This window comes from Babylonia areolata, chromosome 14 (genome assembly GCF_041734735.1).
Source record: "Babylonia areolata isolate BAREFJ2019XMU chromosome 14, ASM4173473v1, whole genome shotgun sequence".
In the NCBI taxonomy this organism is placed as follows: domain Eukaryota; kingdom Metazoa; phylum Mollusca; class Gastropoda; order Neogastropoda; family Buccinidae; genus Babylonia; species Babylonia areolata.
In genome coordinates this window covers 21,798,513-21,815,576 of record NC_134889.1, presented here as the reverse complement: position 1 = coordinate 21,815,576, position 17,064 = coordinate 21,798,513, and the positions used below count along the sequence as shown (strand labels likewise).

Here is a 17,064-nt window from a genome sequence, read left to right as displayed (position 1 = left end):
TGTCCGGAAAACCACACGACACACGTATTTTTGTTACGCAATCCTTACAGTCACTGTGGGAAAGCAGCTCATTCCCTTTCCTGGATACACCTTAATGTGACTGATCAGCAGAACGAACAGATGACATCTATTGGTTGGAGTGTAGACATTAAAGCCATGTTCACATGCGATTATGATGAACTTCACAAACTGCACTACACTTTGGTGTGTGACTTTAGACAGGACTGCCCCGATAACAGTGATGAGTCATTCTGTGAACGTCCTCTGTGTGAAGACTTCAAGTGCTCCAATGGCCAATGTGTTCTGCTCAGTCAACGTTGCAACGAGTACTCAGATTGTCTGGACGACTCTGATGAAGTCAGTTGTCTAGAAGACCACACGTTCTATGTGAACAGCAGACAGGAGGAAACACGCCAACTGCTCCACATCCAGATGGATGGGACTGGCTACTTCACTGCACAGGTCATGGAAGAGGGTCAGTCTTGTCCGGACACCCATTATCGTTGCCTGGAAGAATGGCTCTATTGTCTCCCTGTCTACACCCTGTGCAATGGATTTTCTGACTGCGTTTATGGAGAAGACGAACACAACTGTGACACGGTGACTTGTCCTGGTTTCTACCGCTGTCTAGCTTCTAGAATTTGTGTGCATGGAGATCATCTATGTGATGGCTGGGGTCAGTGTCCACAGCGGGATGATGAGATGATGTGTGACATGGTATGTTCTGAAGGCTGTCTGTGTCAAGGTCACGCCGCCATATGTAGTAGACCTTTTACTGGTGAGCTCTTCCATCATCTTCGCTATGTTGATGGCAAGGGATCAGGAATGTCACTGGCTACTTTTGTGGGACATTCAAATATTATTCATTTGAGCCTGTCCGATTGTTCTTTAGTTAATATTTCAGTTACAAAGCTGGTCAACATTCAGACCATTGATTTTTCAAATAATTATTTAAGAACTCTTGATGTAAGTGTTTTTCTGGAACTATCCAATTTAAGGGTACTACATTTAGCATACAACCCTCTCAAACACCTGACGAGTAAACAGAGGAAGAACATCCATTATACACTGCAGAAGCTGGACATATCCAATACAGATCTCCAGACACTTTATGATCAGTGGTCAATATATCTGCCAAATGTACAGTACTTAAATTCATCATTTTCTGCTGTGAAAACAATTGGATCTACAGGTTTTAAAAACACACCACAATTGACTGAACTGGATATAAGAGCGAATCCAATTCAAAACTTTTCCGTGGATTTGTTTGCCAAATCAGAAAATATCAAACGTATCTTTTCATCAGATTATAGATTTTGCTGTGAGAATATATTTTCTATGCAGCCTAATAAAGTAGACTGCTACACGCCAGACACTTTGCTGCCTTCCTGTAAAAGAATTTTACCGTATGATGTGTACAGAGTCTTCTTTTGGTTGGCCAGCGTGTCCGCAATTGTGGGGAACTTGGCTTGCTTCACAGTTGTATTTTCATTTAAGGAAATGCTTGGAGATGTTTTCATGATGTCCGTTGTCCACTTACAGTTTGCTAACCTATGTATGGGAAGTCATACCAGCATGGTTGTTGTTGCTGATCGGATATTCCATGGACAGTATCTTCGGCATAAAATATCATGGACAAGCAGTACAACTTGCCAAATAAGTGGTTTTATTTTTCTTCTGTCCAGCGAAGTATCAGTTTTGATCATCTGGTTTATCACTCTGGAGCACACAATCTTTCTTTGCTTCCCTGGCATTTCATGGCACTTTACTAAAGTGTCCACTGCTTTTGCTTGTGCAGTTACGTGGTTGGTTGGGATCTTCTTGTCTTTGGTACCGTTCCTCCCTGGACTGTCACACTGGGGCCTCAGTGGTCAATCCGGCCTTTGTCGTTTGGCTTTATTCCAAAGCTACAATTCAAACCAAGAGTTCAAATGGTTTACAGTTCTGGTTGCGCTCAACTTCACATTGTGTTTAATGATAATGGCTGGTCATGTCGTTCTCTCCAGGCGAACACCAAAGTACAGAATAACATTTGATCCTGCGAAGAGATCGTATTTTTTATCGTTTCGCATCATGAAGAAAGTAAATGTGACTAACGCCATTTTCTGGTTATCATTTGGGCTGATTAAGATGATGGATTCGTATGCAGTGACAGTGTTTAGAAACATCTATGAAGCCATGGTTGTGTTTGTGTTGCCAATGAACTGTGCTCTGAACCCTGTTCTTTATTTGTGGACTGTCGTCACACAACGATCCCGACAAGGACGGGAGGAGAAACTGATAGAGATGTTAAAATCACGACTTCCCACCAAGGTAAAATGATAAATGACCCTTGAAATGAAGTTTAGCTTGTAGTTAAGAAACTAAGGAACGAAAGAATATGAGAAAGAAACGAGTGCTTCCGTTTATTATGACAGTTAAATTAAGTAGATAAATTAATATATACGGATATACAGACAGACAGTCGGGCAGATGTAAGGACTGACGGACAGACGTGCAGGCACGCAGACAGACAAACATACACACACACATAGCGCGCTCAAAATGTTAGCAAATGAAACCACACGATTTTGCGATTCAAATGCGACTCCTGGCAAAACTGTATTTTAGGGTAGGGGAAGTAAATCGAACAGTGCACTCCCCAAAAGGTCAAAATGTCACTCAGATGTAAATGAAATAAAAATTTCACCGAAATGTGAATGAAATGATTCTTAAAAGACCTCTGCAAGTCCATGTATAAAAATATTTCTTGCAAAAATTATAAATGATTCTTTAATTTCTGGTGTCTTCCCAGATGTATACAAAACTGCACTTGTTAAGCCTACGCTAAAGAAAGCCACTCTGGATCACATACCTCAAAAGTTTTCGCCCTGTATCCAACCTTGCTTTTGTGTCCAAAATTATTGAAAAAAATGTTCTCTTCCAACTCTCAGACCATTTAGCATTAAACAACCTGTTCTCTTCTCTTCAGTCAGCATATAGATCTGCCCATAGCACTGAAATTGCTTTGTTGAAAGTAGTTAATGACCTGTTACTGTCTGTTGATGAAAGTAAACTGTCTGTGTTAACTTTGCTCCATCTGTCGGCTGCGTTTGACACAATAGACCATAATATACTCCTTTCCATACTTGAACATGTTTTTGAGTTGGTTTTCTTCATACCTATCCAAACGCTTCCAGATTGTCTTTGTTAGTAACTTTAAGTCTGATCCAGCCCTTATCTCCTATGGTGTGCCACAAGGCTCTGTCCTAGGCCCCGTTATGTTCGTTCTGTACACTGCTCCTCTTTCTGATGTCATTTCTGGCCATTCTGTTCTTCACCACTCTTTTGCTGATGATACTCAGCTACAAAAGTCTGCAGAACAAAATGAAGTACATAGTCTGATTCTGTCAATGCAGGACTGTATTATCGATGTTAAATCCTGGATGACATTCAACAAACTAAAGTTCAATGATGACAAAACTGAAGCTATGATTATTTCCTCTGCAAGAATGTCCACATCTACTTCTTTTCCTGCCTCTTTTGTGGTTGGTGATGCCACAGTTCAGTTTTCTAAATCAGCAAGGAACCTTGGAGTCATTCTTGACTTAAACCTCAGCATGCATGCTCAGGTAGTAAATCTGTTATGTATAGTCAATTGTGAACTTCGTCGCATCAGCTCTATCCGTCAGTACCTTTCTGTTGAAACTACTAAAACTCTTATTTCTGCTTTTGTGCTGTAACGAATTGACCACTGTAATTCTCTTCTCATAGGCTGTCCACATAATATTCTTCAGCGAATTCAAAAACTTCAAAACAATGCTGCCCGTCTGACTCTGAGTCCCACGTACTGATCACATTTCTCCTCATCTCCGCACTCTACATTGGCTTCCCGTTGAAGCGAGAATTAAATATAAAGTTGCGTGTCTCTGCTATTCTGCTTTCCACTCCGCAGGACCTATTTATATTTCTGACCTTATCAGTGTTTACACTCCCACAAGAAATCTCCGCTCTTCCTCTGATTGTTACCTTTTGAAACTTCCTCATGTCAATACAAGAACCCTATGGTGAACGTTCTTTCTTCTTTGCTGCTCCTCACATCTGGAACAACCTTCCTTATCATATCCGTGCTTCTGATTCTATTTCTGCTTTTCGCTCATCACTAAAGACTCATCTTTTTAAAACCTATCTATAAGTACTCTCAGCTTCCTTTTCTCCAACACCACCCATGTCAGCTCACTTTGGATGTATGTAGAGTGGGAAAGGGAGAGTGTGAGTGAGGGGAGGGTTTTTTGAGAAAGTGTGGCCATGAATGTTTTATGTTACTTGTAATATTGTTTTTAATGTAAAGCGCCCTGAGCTCTTAGTGAGAAAGGGCGTTATATAAGTGTACATTATTATTATTCTTCTTCTTATTATTATCGAAAAGAATACTTACATGGTCATACTGCCCGGGACATACTGGTGTTAAGGGAAATGAGTGAGCTGTCAGACTAGCTGGTAACGCAACAACGAGCGGCCCACATCTAGGGAAATCGGAAATCCTCAGAAAAGTCAAAGAATACCAAAAATACCAGGTACAAGGCCATCACACTATCAATCGCCTCAAAGAAAGAAATGCAGAGAGAGGGAGCAGCTGTAAGTCTGGCATGAAAGGTAGAGCACGATACTTTGCAAATCAAACGAATATTGGCATTGTCAACGCGTGCTAAAGCGGTCGTGCACCCTCCCCCCCCTAACCCCCTACAGACGCCACAACACAAACAAGCCCACACATAAATAGATTTATACAACGCATTTAATGTACATACTTATGTATTTGTATGAATGTATATTATAAAAATAACAATGGAAAAATATTTTAAAAAGAGAACAACAACAGAAGTAACTCTTATTTCCTTCAACAAAATATCCGAAGGACACTGATGGGTGTGGCCGCACGGTCAATTATTAAATGAACACATCTGGTTTGCTCAGTGGCACATCATCTCAGCCCGACTCCCACCAATATTAAACACAGGTAACCAATATCAAAATACAGGTAAGTGTATATTATTTCAGTCCAACACTTTCTCTCCCACTCTCCACAAATAAGTATCATATATGTACGCGATTATGTGAGTGCAAGTATGTAAATACGAAGTTGAGCAAATGTTGATAATTATCACACACACACACACACACACACACACACAAAGATAAATAAGAAAGATACAGGTTACTGAAGCACAAATGTGTTGCGCAGTGTACGAACTTACCGACCTGCCAAGGGAGGCTATTTTTGGGAACCACTTCCTGGTGGTGGTGACGGGTGATATACATCACTTGTAGCTTCCCCTGTCAGGCTCTTGTGTCATCTGCCTGTCCCCTCCACCCCCCCCCCCCTACTCCCTCCCCGAGCCCCCACCCCCACACGCACCTCACTCCCTTCCCTCTGTCTGTGTTGTCAGGGGACAACATTCACCTTGCTTGATGACCGTCCTGTGAGGAGACGTTGTTTCACCTTGCTTTCTCCTTCACTGTCTTCAGTCCGCTGTAAAAACGCTAGGATGGGAATCGTTTGTTTTGGGGTTAAAAGAAATCTTTTTTTTTTTCTATTCGTTAGAGTTCCGATGGTGAGTCAGTTGGCAGAGAAACATTTCGGTCATAAGCTGTATAACACAAAACCAGCCGTGGTATAGTGTTCGTTGTGCGTGGACGGATAGTTTTGACGGTTCCAGGACGTTTCTTCTGTTTCGTTTGTTTCTTTGTGAGAGGAAGTGGGTAAGTGTTGATGGTTTCCACATTATGATTATGTAAGGTGGTGGGAGGTTCACTAAACTGGTGGATGACTTGATGTGTAGTGTGTAGGCCTAAATCGTTTAACTAAGTCAACATTTTAGACGTTTAAGGCAACATTTTGATAATGTGTTGTAGTTGGGGATAGGCGTGGCCCCGCAAAGAGTCAGAGTGTTTAAGTGATGGACATTTTAAAATATGTTTCCGCCACAAAATGTGGCCTCTGTTGGAAATAGAAATCAGAGTTCAGCTGGTCATTAGTTAACCGATGGCCTAGTCGTAATGACCTCTGACTAGGAAGGAATGGCCTAGTGGTAAAGCACACTGACTAGGAAGGGATGGCCTAGTGGTAAAGCACACTGACTAGGAAGGGATGGCCTGGTGGTAAAGCACACTGACTAGGAAGGGATGGCCTGGTGGTAAAGCACACTGACTAGGAAGGGATGGCCTGGTGGTAAAGCACACTGACTAGGAAGGGGTGGCCTAGTGGTAATGCACACCGACTAGGAAGGGATGGCCTAGTGGTAATGCACACCGACTAGGAAGGGATGGGCTAGTGGTAATGCGCCCCGACTAGGAAGGGATGGCCTAGTGGTAATGCACACCGACTAGGAAGGGATGGCCTAGTGGTAATGCACACCGACTAGGAAGGGATGGGCTAGTGGTAATGCGCCCCGACTAGGAAGGGATGGCCTGGTGGTAATGCGCCCCGACTAGGAAGGGGTGGCCTAGTGGTAATGCGCCCCGACTAGGAAGGGATGGCCTAGTGGTAATGCATACTGACTAGGAAGGGATGGCCTAGTGGTAAAGCATACTGACTAGGAAGGGATGGGCTAGTGGTAATGCACACCGACTAGGAAGGGATGGGCTAGTGGTAATGCACACCGACTAGGAAGGGATGGCCTAGTGGTAATGCGCCCCGACTAGGAAAGGATGGCTTAGTGGTAATGCGCCTCGACTAGGAAGGGATGGCCTGGTGGTAATGCGCCCCGACTAGGAAGGGATGGCCTAGTGGTAAAGCACACTGACTAGGAAGGGATGGCCTGGTGGTAATGCGCCCCGACTAGGAAGGGATGGCCTAGTGGTAAAGCATACTGACTAGGAAGGGATGGGCTAGTGGTAATGCACACCGACTAGGAAGGGATGGGCTAGTGGTAATGCACACCGACTAGGAAGGGATGGCCTAGTGGTAATGCGCCCCGACTAGGAAAGGATGGCTTAGTGGTAATGCGCCTCGACTAGGAAGGGATGGCCTGGTGGTAATGCGCCCCGACTAGGAAGGGATGGCCTAGTGGTAAAGCACACTGACTAGGAAGGGATGGCCTGGTGGTAATGCGCCCCGACTAGGAAGGGATGGCCTAGTGGTAAAGCACACTGACTAGGAAGGGATGGCCTGGTGGTAATGCACACCGACTAGGAAGGGATGGCCTAGTGGTAATGCGCCCCGACTAGGAAGGGATGGCCTAGTGGTAATGTGCCCCGACTAGGAAGGGATGGGCTAGTGGTAATGTGCCCCGACTAGGAAGGGATGGCCTAGTGGTAAAGCACACCGACTAGGAAGGGATGGCCTAGTGGTAATGTGCCCCGACTAGGAAGGGATGGCCTAGTTGTAATGCGCCCCGACTAGGAAGGGATGGCCTAGTGGTAATGCACACCGAGTAGGAAGGGAGTGTGCATGAGTTCGAATCCCGTATGTACTGACTGGGATTTATACACCCCCACACCCCACTCATAACTAGACTCTGTGTGGTGGTATGGGTGCTAGTCATTCGGATAAGACGACAAACCGAGGTCCCGTGTGCAGCACACACCAAGCGCTCGTAATTTTTTTTTTAATTTAAAAGGATCCCATGGCGACAACAGGGATGTCTCTGGCAAAATTCTGTAGATAAAACCACTTTGATTATAAAACAATTACAATTGGAGACAAAAGAAGAAACTGTGGATGGCACTACGTTGTAAAGATGCTCTCTATATGGGGAAAACAGTCCTAATTTCTTACAGAGAAATCTGCTGTGACACATAAAGTTATTGACCAAACGTTGGATGAAGGCTTACATTGCTTGGTAGTGGAAGCAGTTTCTTGTTTTTCATGCATCGTTGCGTGCACTTCAGCTTCGGGCAGACTTGATTCTCGGTTTAGTGAAAAAAAAATGTTTGGTACTTTTTGTGGACGATATATATAATTTTTCTTGAAACAAAGAGAACCACGGATACCTTCTGTTACTGACCATTATTGCTGTATGGAATTTAACCCTACTGCACTCACCCCAGCCACAGGCAAAAACTAAGAATAGTTTCTGTGTCAACTATGTGCATGGAAGTCATTATCACAAAAGAAATGACCCTCATCTTAAAACGGGTTCGTAAGACAGACGCTGCTGAAGTTACATTAGCCCAGTATAGTAGTACTAATGAGCAGAATGTCTCCATAGTTCTATAGTAATACGGATGAGCAGAATGTCTCATAGTTCTATACAATTCTAATTGATGTTTCCAAAATAGAGGGGGCAGGGGTGGGGGTGGGGGTGGGGGGCTGGTTTGAGAGAAAGGAACAGGGAATGAAGAGAGAGTGGGGTTGGGGTGGAAACTTGAACAGAAAGGAAGGAGGTGCTTAAAAAGAATTAGTCATGGGAAGAGAGAGAGAGAGAGAGAGAGAGAGAGAGAGAGAGAGAGAGAGAGAGAGAGAGCAGTAGGTTCATGGATAGCAGACCAATGAACGGCAACCTTTCATTGACATGAGTCCTCTACCACGCCTGTGCATAAATGCGAGCTTGGCGGTGAAAGAGTTACGTCCGCGGTAAAGAAGACGAGGGTATCGCCGCAATCACACTGCAACATTTAGCCGTTTTCTCTGGATCTAGATAGATGTACAAGTTTAGTTTAGTTACACCCGCCGGGAATGTACGACATGGTCAATTTCTCTTTTTTGTTCATTCTAGTTTTATAGTTTTAAAGTTTATATGAAAATTGAGTATTTTGTTAAACTAATAACACGTAGAGCCAGGTAAAGTACTTATAAACGTCGTATGAAGTGAAAAGGACTTCATTTTAAGAAAAGTCAAGACTGGATATTTTTACGTTTCATCAAGGGTATTAACTCTCATGGTTTATTATTTTAAACTGTGAATTCCGACTGATCACACCACATCACACCACAGTAAACAACAACACACCACACGACACCACAGTACACAACACCACACGACACCACAGTAAACAACACCACACCACACCACACAACACCACAGTAAACAACACCACACCACACCCGGGGGGGTGGGGGGGGGGAGGCACTGGCGTTCTGTGAGCTAGCTGGTTGGTACATGGACTCGGTCTTGCTCAGGCTGACGGTGAGTCCAAAGCGCCTGCAGGAGGTTGAGAACCTGTCCATAATGAACTGTATGTCCTCATGGGTGTGTGCAGCAAGCGCGCAGTCATCAGCAAAGAGGAACTCTCTCAACAGTGCCTCAAACACCCTGGACTTAGCGTGGAGTCGCCACAAGTTGAAAAGTTTGCCATCTGTGCGAAACTGTATGTAGATGCTCCGGTTACAGTCTTGGAAGGCGTCAATCAGCAATGTAGAGAAGAGAATGGAGAACAGTGTAGGTGCCAGAACGCAGCCCTGTTTCACTCCATTTACCACAGGGAACGGATCCGACATGTCAGTATTTTCCTGTACTCTCGCCTGCATGCCATCGTGGAATGACGCAAACAGCTGGATTAGGTTGTCTGGGCAGCCGAACTTTAGGATGATCTTCCACAGACCATGGCGGGTCACCGTGTCGAAGGCCTTAGTCAGGTCTACAAAGACCATGTGGAGCTCCTTGTTCTGCTCACGGCACTTCTCTTGCATTTGGCGTACGGCAAACACCATGTCACATGTTCCCCTGCCTGAGCGGAAGCCGCACTGTGCTTCAGGGATGACTGTGTTGGAGACATGGTCAACCAGTCTGTCCAGTATGATGCGGGCGAAGATCTTGCCGGCGATGCAGAGGAGAGAGATTCCACGGTGGTTATCGCAGGATGTTTTTGTATCCCTTCCGTTTGTAAATGTGGACAATAGAAGCATCCTTGAAATCCGGGGGGACCTCCCCTCTCTCCCAGATAGACAGAACAGGGCGGTCAGCTTGTCTGTCAGCACCTCGCCTCCATACTTGTAGATGTCGGCCTGGATTCCATCCGCTCCTGATACTTTTCCTGACGTTGTCAGCTTCAGGGCCTTCCGAGTCTCGGCCTTGGTGGGAGGGGCAGCTAGCGAGTCGTTGACTGGTAGCTTTGGAAGGGCTGCAATTACCTCGTCAGATACGGATGGGTCCCTGTTGAGGAGGGTGTTGAAGTGCTCTGCCCAGCGGGCAAGGATGTCTTTCTTGTCTGTCAGGAGGGTGGTCTGGTCCAAGGCTCGGACAGGGGTTAATCATGTGACTCTCGGCCGATACACAGCTCGGAGACCATCATGGAAGGTTTTCATGTCGTGAGCATCAGCAGCGGACTGAAGCTCTTCGGACTTTCTCTCCCACCAGGTGTTCTTCATCTCTAACAGCCTCTTTTGTACGAGTTGCTTGGTTTGCAAGAAATGGTTCTCCTTCCTCTGGCAGTCTTTATCGGAAATGTGATCCTGATGCGTATATGCAGTGTGTTCAGGAGCTTGGAGATTCCAGAGTCGTTCTCATCAAACCAGTCTTTGTGGCTCCTCTGTACAAAGCCGAGTGTGTCAACTGCTGCTGTGTACACAGCGTCTCTAAAGGTGCTCCATACCTCTTCTACATCAGTCGATGCAGGAATTTCTTGGAGAGCTGCTTGGATTTGCTGTTGCAGCACGTTCTTGGTGATAGGGAGACACAACACCACACCACTAACACACCATCGTATCGCACCGTATCACACCACACCACACCACACCACACCACACCACAGTAAACAACATACCACACCACACCACACCACACCACACCACAGTAAACAACACCGCACCACACCACACGGAGCACACCACAGTAAACAACACACCACACAACACACATATCACACCACACACCATACCACACCACACCACGCCACACCACACCACACCACTCAATGCAGTATTGTGCGATGCAGTACAACAGATGAACACAATGCATATATATTATATGTTCAATAGAAAACCTCGCTGCACAGCACACTCTGCTATACTGTACTATACTACACTGTACTGTACTGTATCCTACTGTACCCTACTGTACTGTACAATACTATACTGCGCCACACGACACTGGAGTACACTACACTAAAACACGATACCGCACTACATTACGCCACAGGATGCACTCCTTTATTCAACAATTACATTCCTCTTATACCATGCTGTGCTTTGCAATGCTTTGCAATGATGAGGAGGAGGAATTTTGTTTAACTCTTTCCATACGAACGGCGAAAGAGACGACGTTAACAGCGTTTCACCCCAATTACCATCATCAAAATATTGCAAGTGGAAGGCTCTTATACTGAAGAGGTGAATGTTGACAAAGAATACCACAATTCTGACGACGGAAGCTAAAGGTTGGGTCATTCAGACACCCACTGGACATCCGAGGGGTCTGTGTAGAGGAGAAGAGAGGACTGGCCGTACTGAGTGAGTTAATGTCCCGTCACACACATCGGTGATTGAAGACATTTTGTTAAAGTATTTATGAATACATCTGAGTATTATCGGTTAGAAGGGGTGGGAGATGTGGATGAATGGAGGGTTGGGAGAAACTGGGCAAATGAGGGTAAAAATGTGGGTGAAATTTGGAAGAAAAAACAACAACAACAACAAAACAACTCTAAATACAGTTACAGGAAATTACTTAAAGGACTTCGTAAAAGAGAAGTCGTCAAACTGACAAGCGAAACAACTGATAATGAATGCAAAAAGTCAAAAACATCAACGTTCTCAGTCACTTGTGAAGACACACTTTCGTGTTTGCAATGATGAAATGTTATTGTTATTACTGTATCCCACTTTACTATATCTTCTTATTTTCTTTCCTTTACACAGTCAACATCGACTTGCCGATAACTCTGTAGTGGTTGATGCATGCTGTGTATTTTCGCGTCTCCATAACCCATTGAAGGCTGACATGGATTACAGGATCTTTGACGTGCGTATTTGATCTTCTGCGTGAGAATACACACGAAGGGGATTCAGGCAATAGCAGGTGTGCACGTGTGCTGACCTGGGAAATCGGAAAAAAATCTCCGCTCAATACTCACCAGGCGCCGTTACCGAGATTCGAACCCGGGATCCTCAACTGAAAGTTCAACGCTTTAACCACTCGGCTATTGCGCCTGTATTGTTATGCTGTATACAGCATCTCCCAGTCTCTACAGATTCAATGTTGAAAAACCTGTTGGAAGTTTGAAGATTAGTTGTTTTTTGTTGCTGGGTTTTGTTTGTTTGTTTGCATTTTTCAACAGTACTTAGAATATTTTCCAAACATCTTTCATGACGTAAGACTGTCTCTTGTTTGTTTTCGAAAGACATTCCAGTGGAGACCTGCACGACGAATAAGATACTGGCAGTCACACTGCTGGAAACCGCTCGACTGTCTTCTCCAAGCGTGCACTGGAACGAACCTCAGAACCTCGAATATCAATATTTGCTCTGGAATAAATCCCGTTCCAAGTGTGCAAACATTGCCTTCATATTGTGCAGGCGTCTAATTGGAAAGAAAGAAGAAGAAAACAATTTAGAAATCAGTTCCAACCATGAAACATCTTTGTGGAACTTCCGTGAGGGTTCTGCTCTTCTTTGTGTTAACACACGCACAAACAACTATGGCCATGTGGACCTACCGAGTCGCGTGGCCGGAAGGAGAAGTGACGTCATACACCTATCCCAGAACCCCACACGGGGACTGCCTGTACGACGTCCTGCGCGGCCGCCTGATCTGCATGCGTAACCATGGGTACCAGAGCGTGGTGAACACGTGGCTCTACGACCCTGACCTGATAGTGTATGTGTCTGTGAGGTGCCTGGTCCCCCACCCCTACATGCACCACGTGTCCCCGCCGGCTCCGACCTGTGTGTGCAAGGACCGGCACGACAGCACCACTCTGGCTACTGTCCCCGACAGCAGCCTGCTGTCCCACAGAGGCATGCATCGCTGTCAGCTGGAAGACCTCACGCCCTCAATGCTGGACGAATTGGACGAGCTGGAGGTGTTGGACCTCTCCCACAACCTCCTCCAGCGGTTGTCTCCCTCCGTGTTCGCTTCTCTCCGGGCTCTCAGGGTGCTCTCCCTTGCCAGCAACCCGCTCCGTCACTTGCCAGAAAGGCTGGTCTGCCCGCTGGAGTCTCTGGAGGTGCTGAACCTGAGGCGCATGCAGCTGACGTCGTTTCCGGCTCACGTGTTCCGGTGCGATGGTAACGACAGCGTGACGTCGTCCGTGCGTTGGCTGGACATCAGCGGGAACCAGGTGAGTGAGATGCCGGCGGCCAGTCTGTGGTACTTGTCCCGGTTGGTGTTGCTCAACGTGTCAGACAACCTGCTGCATGTGCTGCCCGCCTATCCTCTGCTGGGGGCTCCGTCCCTCACCACACTCAGCATGGCGCGCAACCTTCTCCGCGAGATTCCCCAGTTCTTCTGCGAAGGCGCTCCCTCGCTGCGGAGGTTGTCCCTGAGGAGCAACGCGTTCACCTCCCTGGCTCTGGCGTCGCTGAACACCTGCCAGAACTTGACCCACCTAGACCTGACTGACAACCTCCTCAGCTCCCTCCCCGCCCCTCCTGCCTCCCTGCCGGGTCTGCAGCATCTGGGGTTGTCTCACAACCGGCTGACGACTCTCAACTCGCCTCTCGTGAAGGAAGGGGGCTCCATGATCACCTTGGACCTCAGTCATAACGACCTGAAGCTGGTCAGCAAGTCTGCGTTAGGAACGATGGTGACGCTGGTGCATCTGGATCTCCAAGACAACGCCTTGAACGAGACGACTCTGGACCTTGCTGCTGGGTTCGTCAATCTCACCAACCTTCAGACTTTGGATATGAGCGGGAACCAGTTCACCTCTGTGACGGGGGATGACTTTGGAGGACTGACGTCCCTGCAGACGCTGGATCTGTCCCGGAACAGGATCGGCAGCGTTTCCTTTGGCGGGTCCACCTCTCTGACTCGGCTGACTCACCTGAACCTCTCCGCCAACCAAATGACGTCCTTGCAGCCCGACGTCCTCCTTCCTCTCATCTCCCTCCGCGTCCTGGACGTCTCCAAGAATCTCCTGCATCACGTGACAACATCAAGCTTCCGCGTGCCCGCCACGCTGCTCAGCTTGGACCTGAGCAGCAACTCCCTGAAGGCGTTTTCCAGGCTGTCTGGCGCTAAGCACGTGCAGCACGTGGACCTGTCTCATAACGCCTTGACCCGGATCGGGGAGACAGATCTTCAGGGTCTTCCGGAGCTCAGCCACCTGAACCTGGCGCACAACGCTCTCGGCTCCATCCACACCTCGGCTCTGGCTCCGCTCCTTCGGCTCCGAAGTTTGCAGCTGGCCCACAACCGCCTGGCTCTCAACGCCTCGGTATCGGCTCGACTCTTCTCCGGGCTTCGTCACCTGAAGACGCTGAATCTGAGCCACAACCATCTGTTTGACGCCCAGGTGTGTGTGTGTGTGTGTGTGTGTGTGTGTGTGTGTGTGTGTGTGTGTGTGTGTGTGTGAGAGAGAGAGAGAGAGAGAGAGTGTGTGTGTGTGTTCGTTCTTTAGTTTCATGTCTTTTCACTGGACGCTAGAAGCAATACCAGACGAGGGAGGGAAAAAAATACTGTGTACGCATGAGTGTGTGTGTGTGTGTGTGTGTGTGTGTGTGTGTGTGTGTGTTTGTCTGTGTATGTGCCTGTATAGGTGTTAGTGTGTCTGTTTAAGCCTCTATCAGCATTTCACACAACACTGGATTCCTGTAGCGACATATAGAATTCTTCTTCTTCTCTCTCTCTATGTCTCTGTCTGTTTGTTTCTCTCTCTGTCTGTCTCTCTGTCTGTCTGTTTCTTTCTCTCTCTCTCCCTCTCTCTGTCTCTCTCTGTCTCTCTGTCTCTGTCTTGCTCGTTCGCTTGCTCACTCTCACACTCTCTACGCTATGTCTAAAATCGTAATCCTTGAATAATAAATGTTTTGAATTCTGAATTCACTCTCTCCTCTCTTCCCCTCCCTTTCCCTATCACGGCATGTCATGTCATTGTCCACTTCTGTCCAGGTTCTCTCCCCCTCCCCCCTCTCTCTTTCACGCCATTTCATGTCATTGTCCTCCAGGTTCTCTTCCAGTCCGACTCCTTGACGTCACTGGTGGACCTAGACGTGTCCTTCAACGCCATTGGTCGGATCCGGGAGCGGCTGAACCAATCGAACCGCACGATGCATCTGGAGCACCTGAACTTGGAGGGCTGCCGTCTCCGGGAGGTGGGGCCCGAGGCGTTCAGTCACCTCATCTACCTCCGCTCCGTTAACCTGCAGAACAACAAGATCACCCGCCTCCCGCTGTTCCTCACCCACCCGGGCATCAAGTACCACTTCCGCGGCAACCCTCTCACCTGCGACTGCCACCTGAGCTGGATGACGTCAGACACCGTGCACGTGCTGGACCAGACCGTCTCCACGCGCGACTATGACGTCAGTACCTGCCGGACCCTGCCGCGCGGGCACCTGCGCTCGGTGCGTGACGTGCCGCCCGGGGATTTCCTGTGCGTCACCGGATCCGCGCGCTGTCCCGGTGGTTGCACGTGCTACGGTCAGAGGGAGGCTGGCGACCCGGAGGTGGTCTTCTGCGCTGCAGGGATCACGGCGGTTCCTTCCGAGATCCCTCCCACCACGCACCTGCTCTCCCTGGAAGGAGGGTGGTTGGGGAGGGTGGAGGTTATCGGGCAGGAATCCTCCTATCCGCTAGCGGTGAAAGAGCTGTATCTGAACAACAGCGGGGTGACGGAGATTTCTCCCTCGGCTTTGGCGCGTCTTCCAAGCCTCGAGCTTCTTCACCTGGATCACAACCACCTGGAGGGCCTTCCTTCCCAGCTGCTGGCCGAGCAGTTCAACCTGACATCTTTAGTCCTCAGCCACAACCGTCTGTTGCAGGTTCCGGCCGGACTACTCAGCGACGCGAAGCGGCTGCAAACATTAGACTTGTCGCACAACTCACTGACGTTGCTTTCGGCGGAGACGGTGCACGAACTGAAGAGCATGGAGTTTCTCCACCGGCTCAGGCTGTCAGACAACCCGTGGAAATGCAGCTGCGAGAACGCCGACCTCTTTAACTGGGTGAGAACGAACCTGTCCCGTGTTCAGGACTCTGACGAGATACGCTGCGAGGGTGACGACAACCCGAGCCGCTGGCTCACGGAGGTTGACGAGGGCGTGTTCGAGTGCGGCGAGGACGGAGGCTTGCCGAAGTGGGTGATAGGCGTAGTGTTCATCGGCCTTCCCTTGCTGGTTCTGATCGCCGCGTTGGCGTACCGCTTCCGGCGAGTGTTGGCCGCAGTGCTGTACGCCAGGTTCGGCCTGCAGTGCGTCAAGCCGCAAGCCCGCTACGTCCCGCTGGGCCGGGTCTTTGACGCCTCCGTGCTGTACGACCACTCGGACCGGAAGTGCCACTGGTGGGTGGAGCAGATCCTCCTCCCCCGTCTGACGTCATCGTCGTGGCGGCTGAGGGTGCACGTGCCTCGCGCGGTGGTGACGTCAGACAGCAGCGTTGTGGACAACGCGGTGTACAGCGTGCGTCAGAGCGCCGTGTGCGTGGTGCTGGTGTCCAAGCACTTCGGGGCGCACCAGCACACAGTCACGTGTCTGGCTCAGGCCCTGCAGCAGGCACAGTCCCGCCCCGCCTCCCTTGTGCTCATCACGTGGGGCGAGTTGACCAAGCAAACCCTGGAGTGCGGCATCCGCCCCTTCCTGGGCAAGGCCCAGCACCTGCCCATCACCTCCCCCTTCTTCTGGGACCGCCTCCTCTACCTCCTCCCCTCCCCTCACCCCGCCGCGGCCAGCCAGCGCAGGCCCTCTCTCATGTCCGTCTGTCGCCTCCGTTCCTTCAGCGACCTCAGCGCCACCTCGGACGACAAGGCGGAAGCACCAAGCGGTGACGTCACGCACCACGTGTGACTGGTGTGATCCCGGTGGCGTGTGGCTGAGACTGACGTCACAACTGTAGGGTGCTGTAATGCAGTTTTGCGTCCAGTTCTGTTCAGTCTAAAAATTATTTTCTTTCAGGCAACACAATCGTGAGCTATAAAGCGGTCTTGTGTCAAGTTCTATTCAAGTTATGAAATTGCTTTAAGGCAACACAATCGTGAGCTATAAAGCGG

The 17,064-nt window shown here is 48.4% G+C and overlaps 1 protein-coding gene across 1 annotated transcript; it reads left to right on the top strand.

Annotated features, from left to right (window-relative positions):
• Positions 1 to 12,461: 12,461 nt before the first annotated feature.
• Positions 12,462 to 16,861, top strand: LOC143289645 (uncharacterized). The gene is made up of 2 exons (XM_076598692.1): positions 12,462 to 14,376; positions 15,026 to 16,861. The coding sequence occupies exons 1-2, from the start codon at positions 12,490 to 12,492 to the stop codon at positions 16,859 to 16,861; spliced, it is 3,723 nt and encodes a 1,240-aa protein (XP_076454807.1). The 5' UTR covers positions 12,462 to 12,489.
• The last annotated feature ends 203 nt before the right edge of the window (positions 16,862 to 17,064 follow it).

What these genes read in the sequence shown, in the direction of transcription:
- LOC143289645 (XM_076598692.1), top strand. Translation starts at nt 12,490, where the DNA reads ATGAAACATCTTTGTGGAACTTCCGTGAGGGTTCTGCTCTTCTTTGTG. An exon ending in ACCATCTGTTTGACGCCCAG is followed by an intron (nt 14,377 to 15,025) that starts GTGTGTGTGTGT and finishes ATTGTCCTCCAG; the next exon opens with GTTCTCTTCCAGTCCGACTC.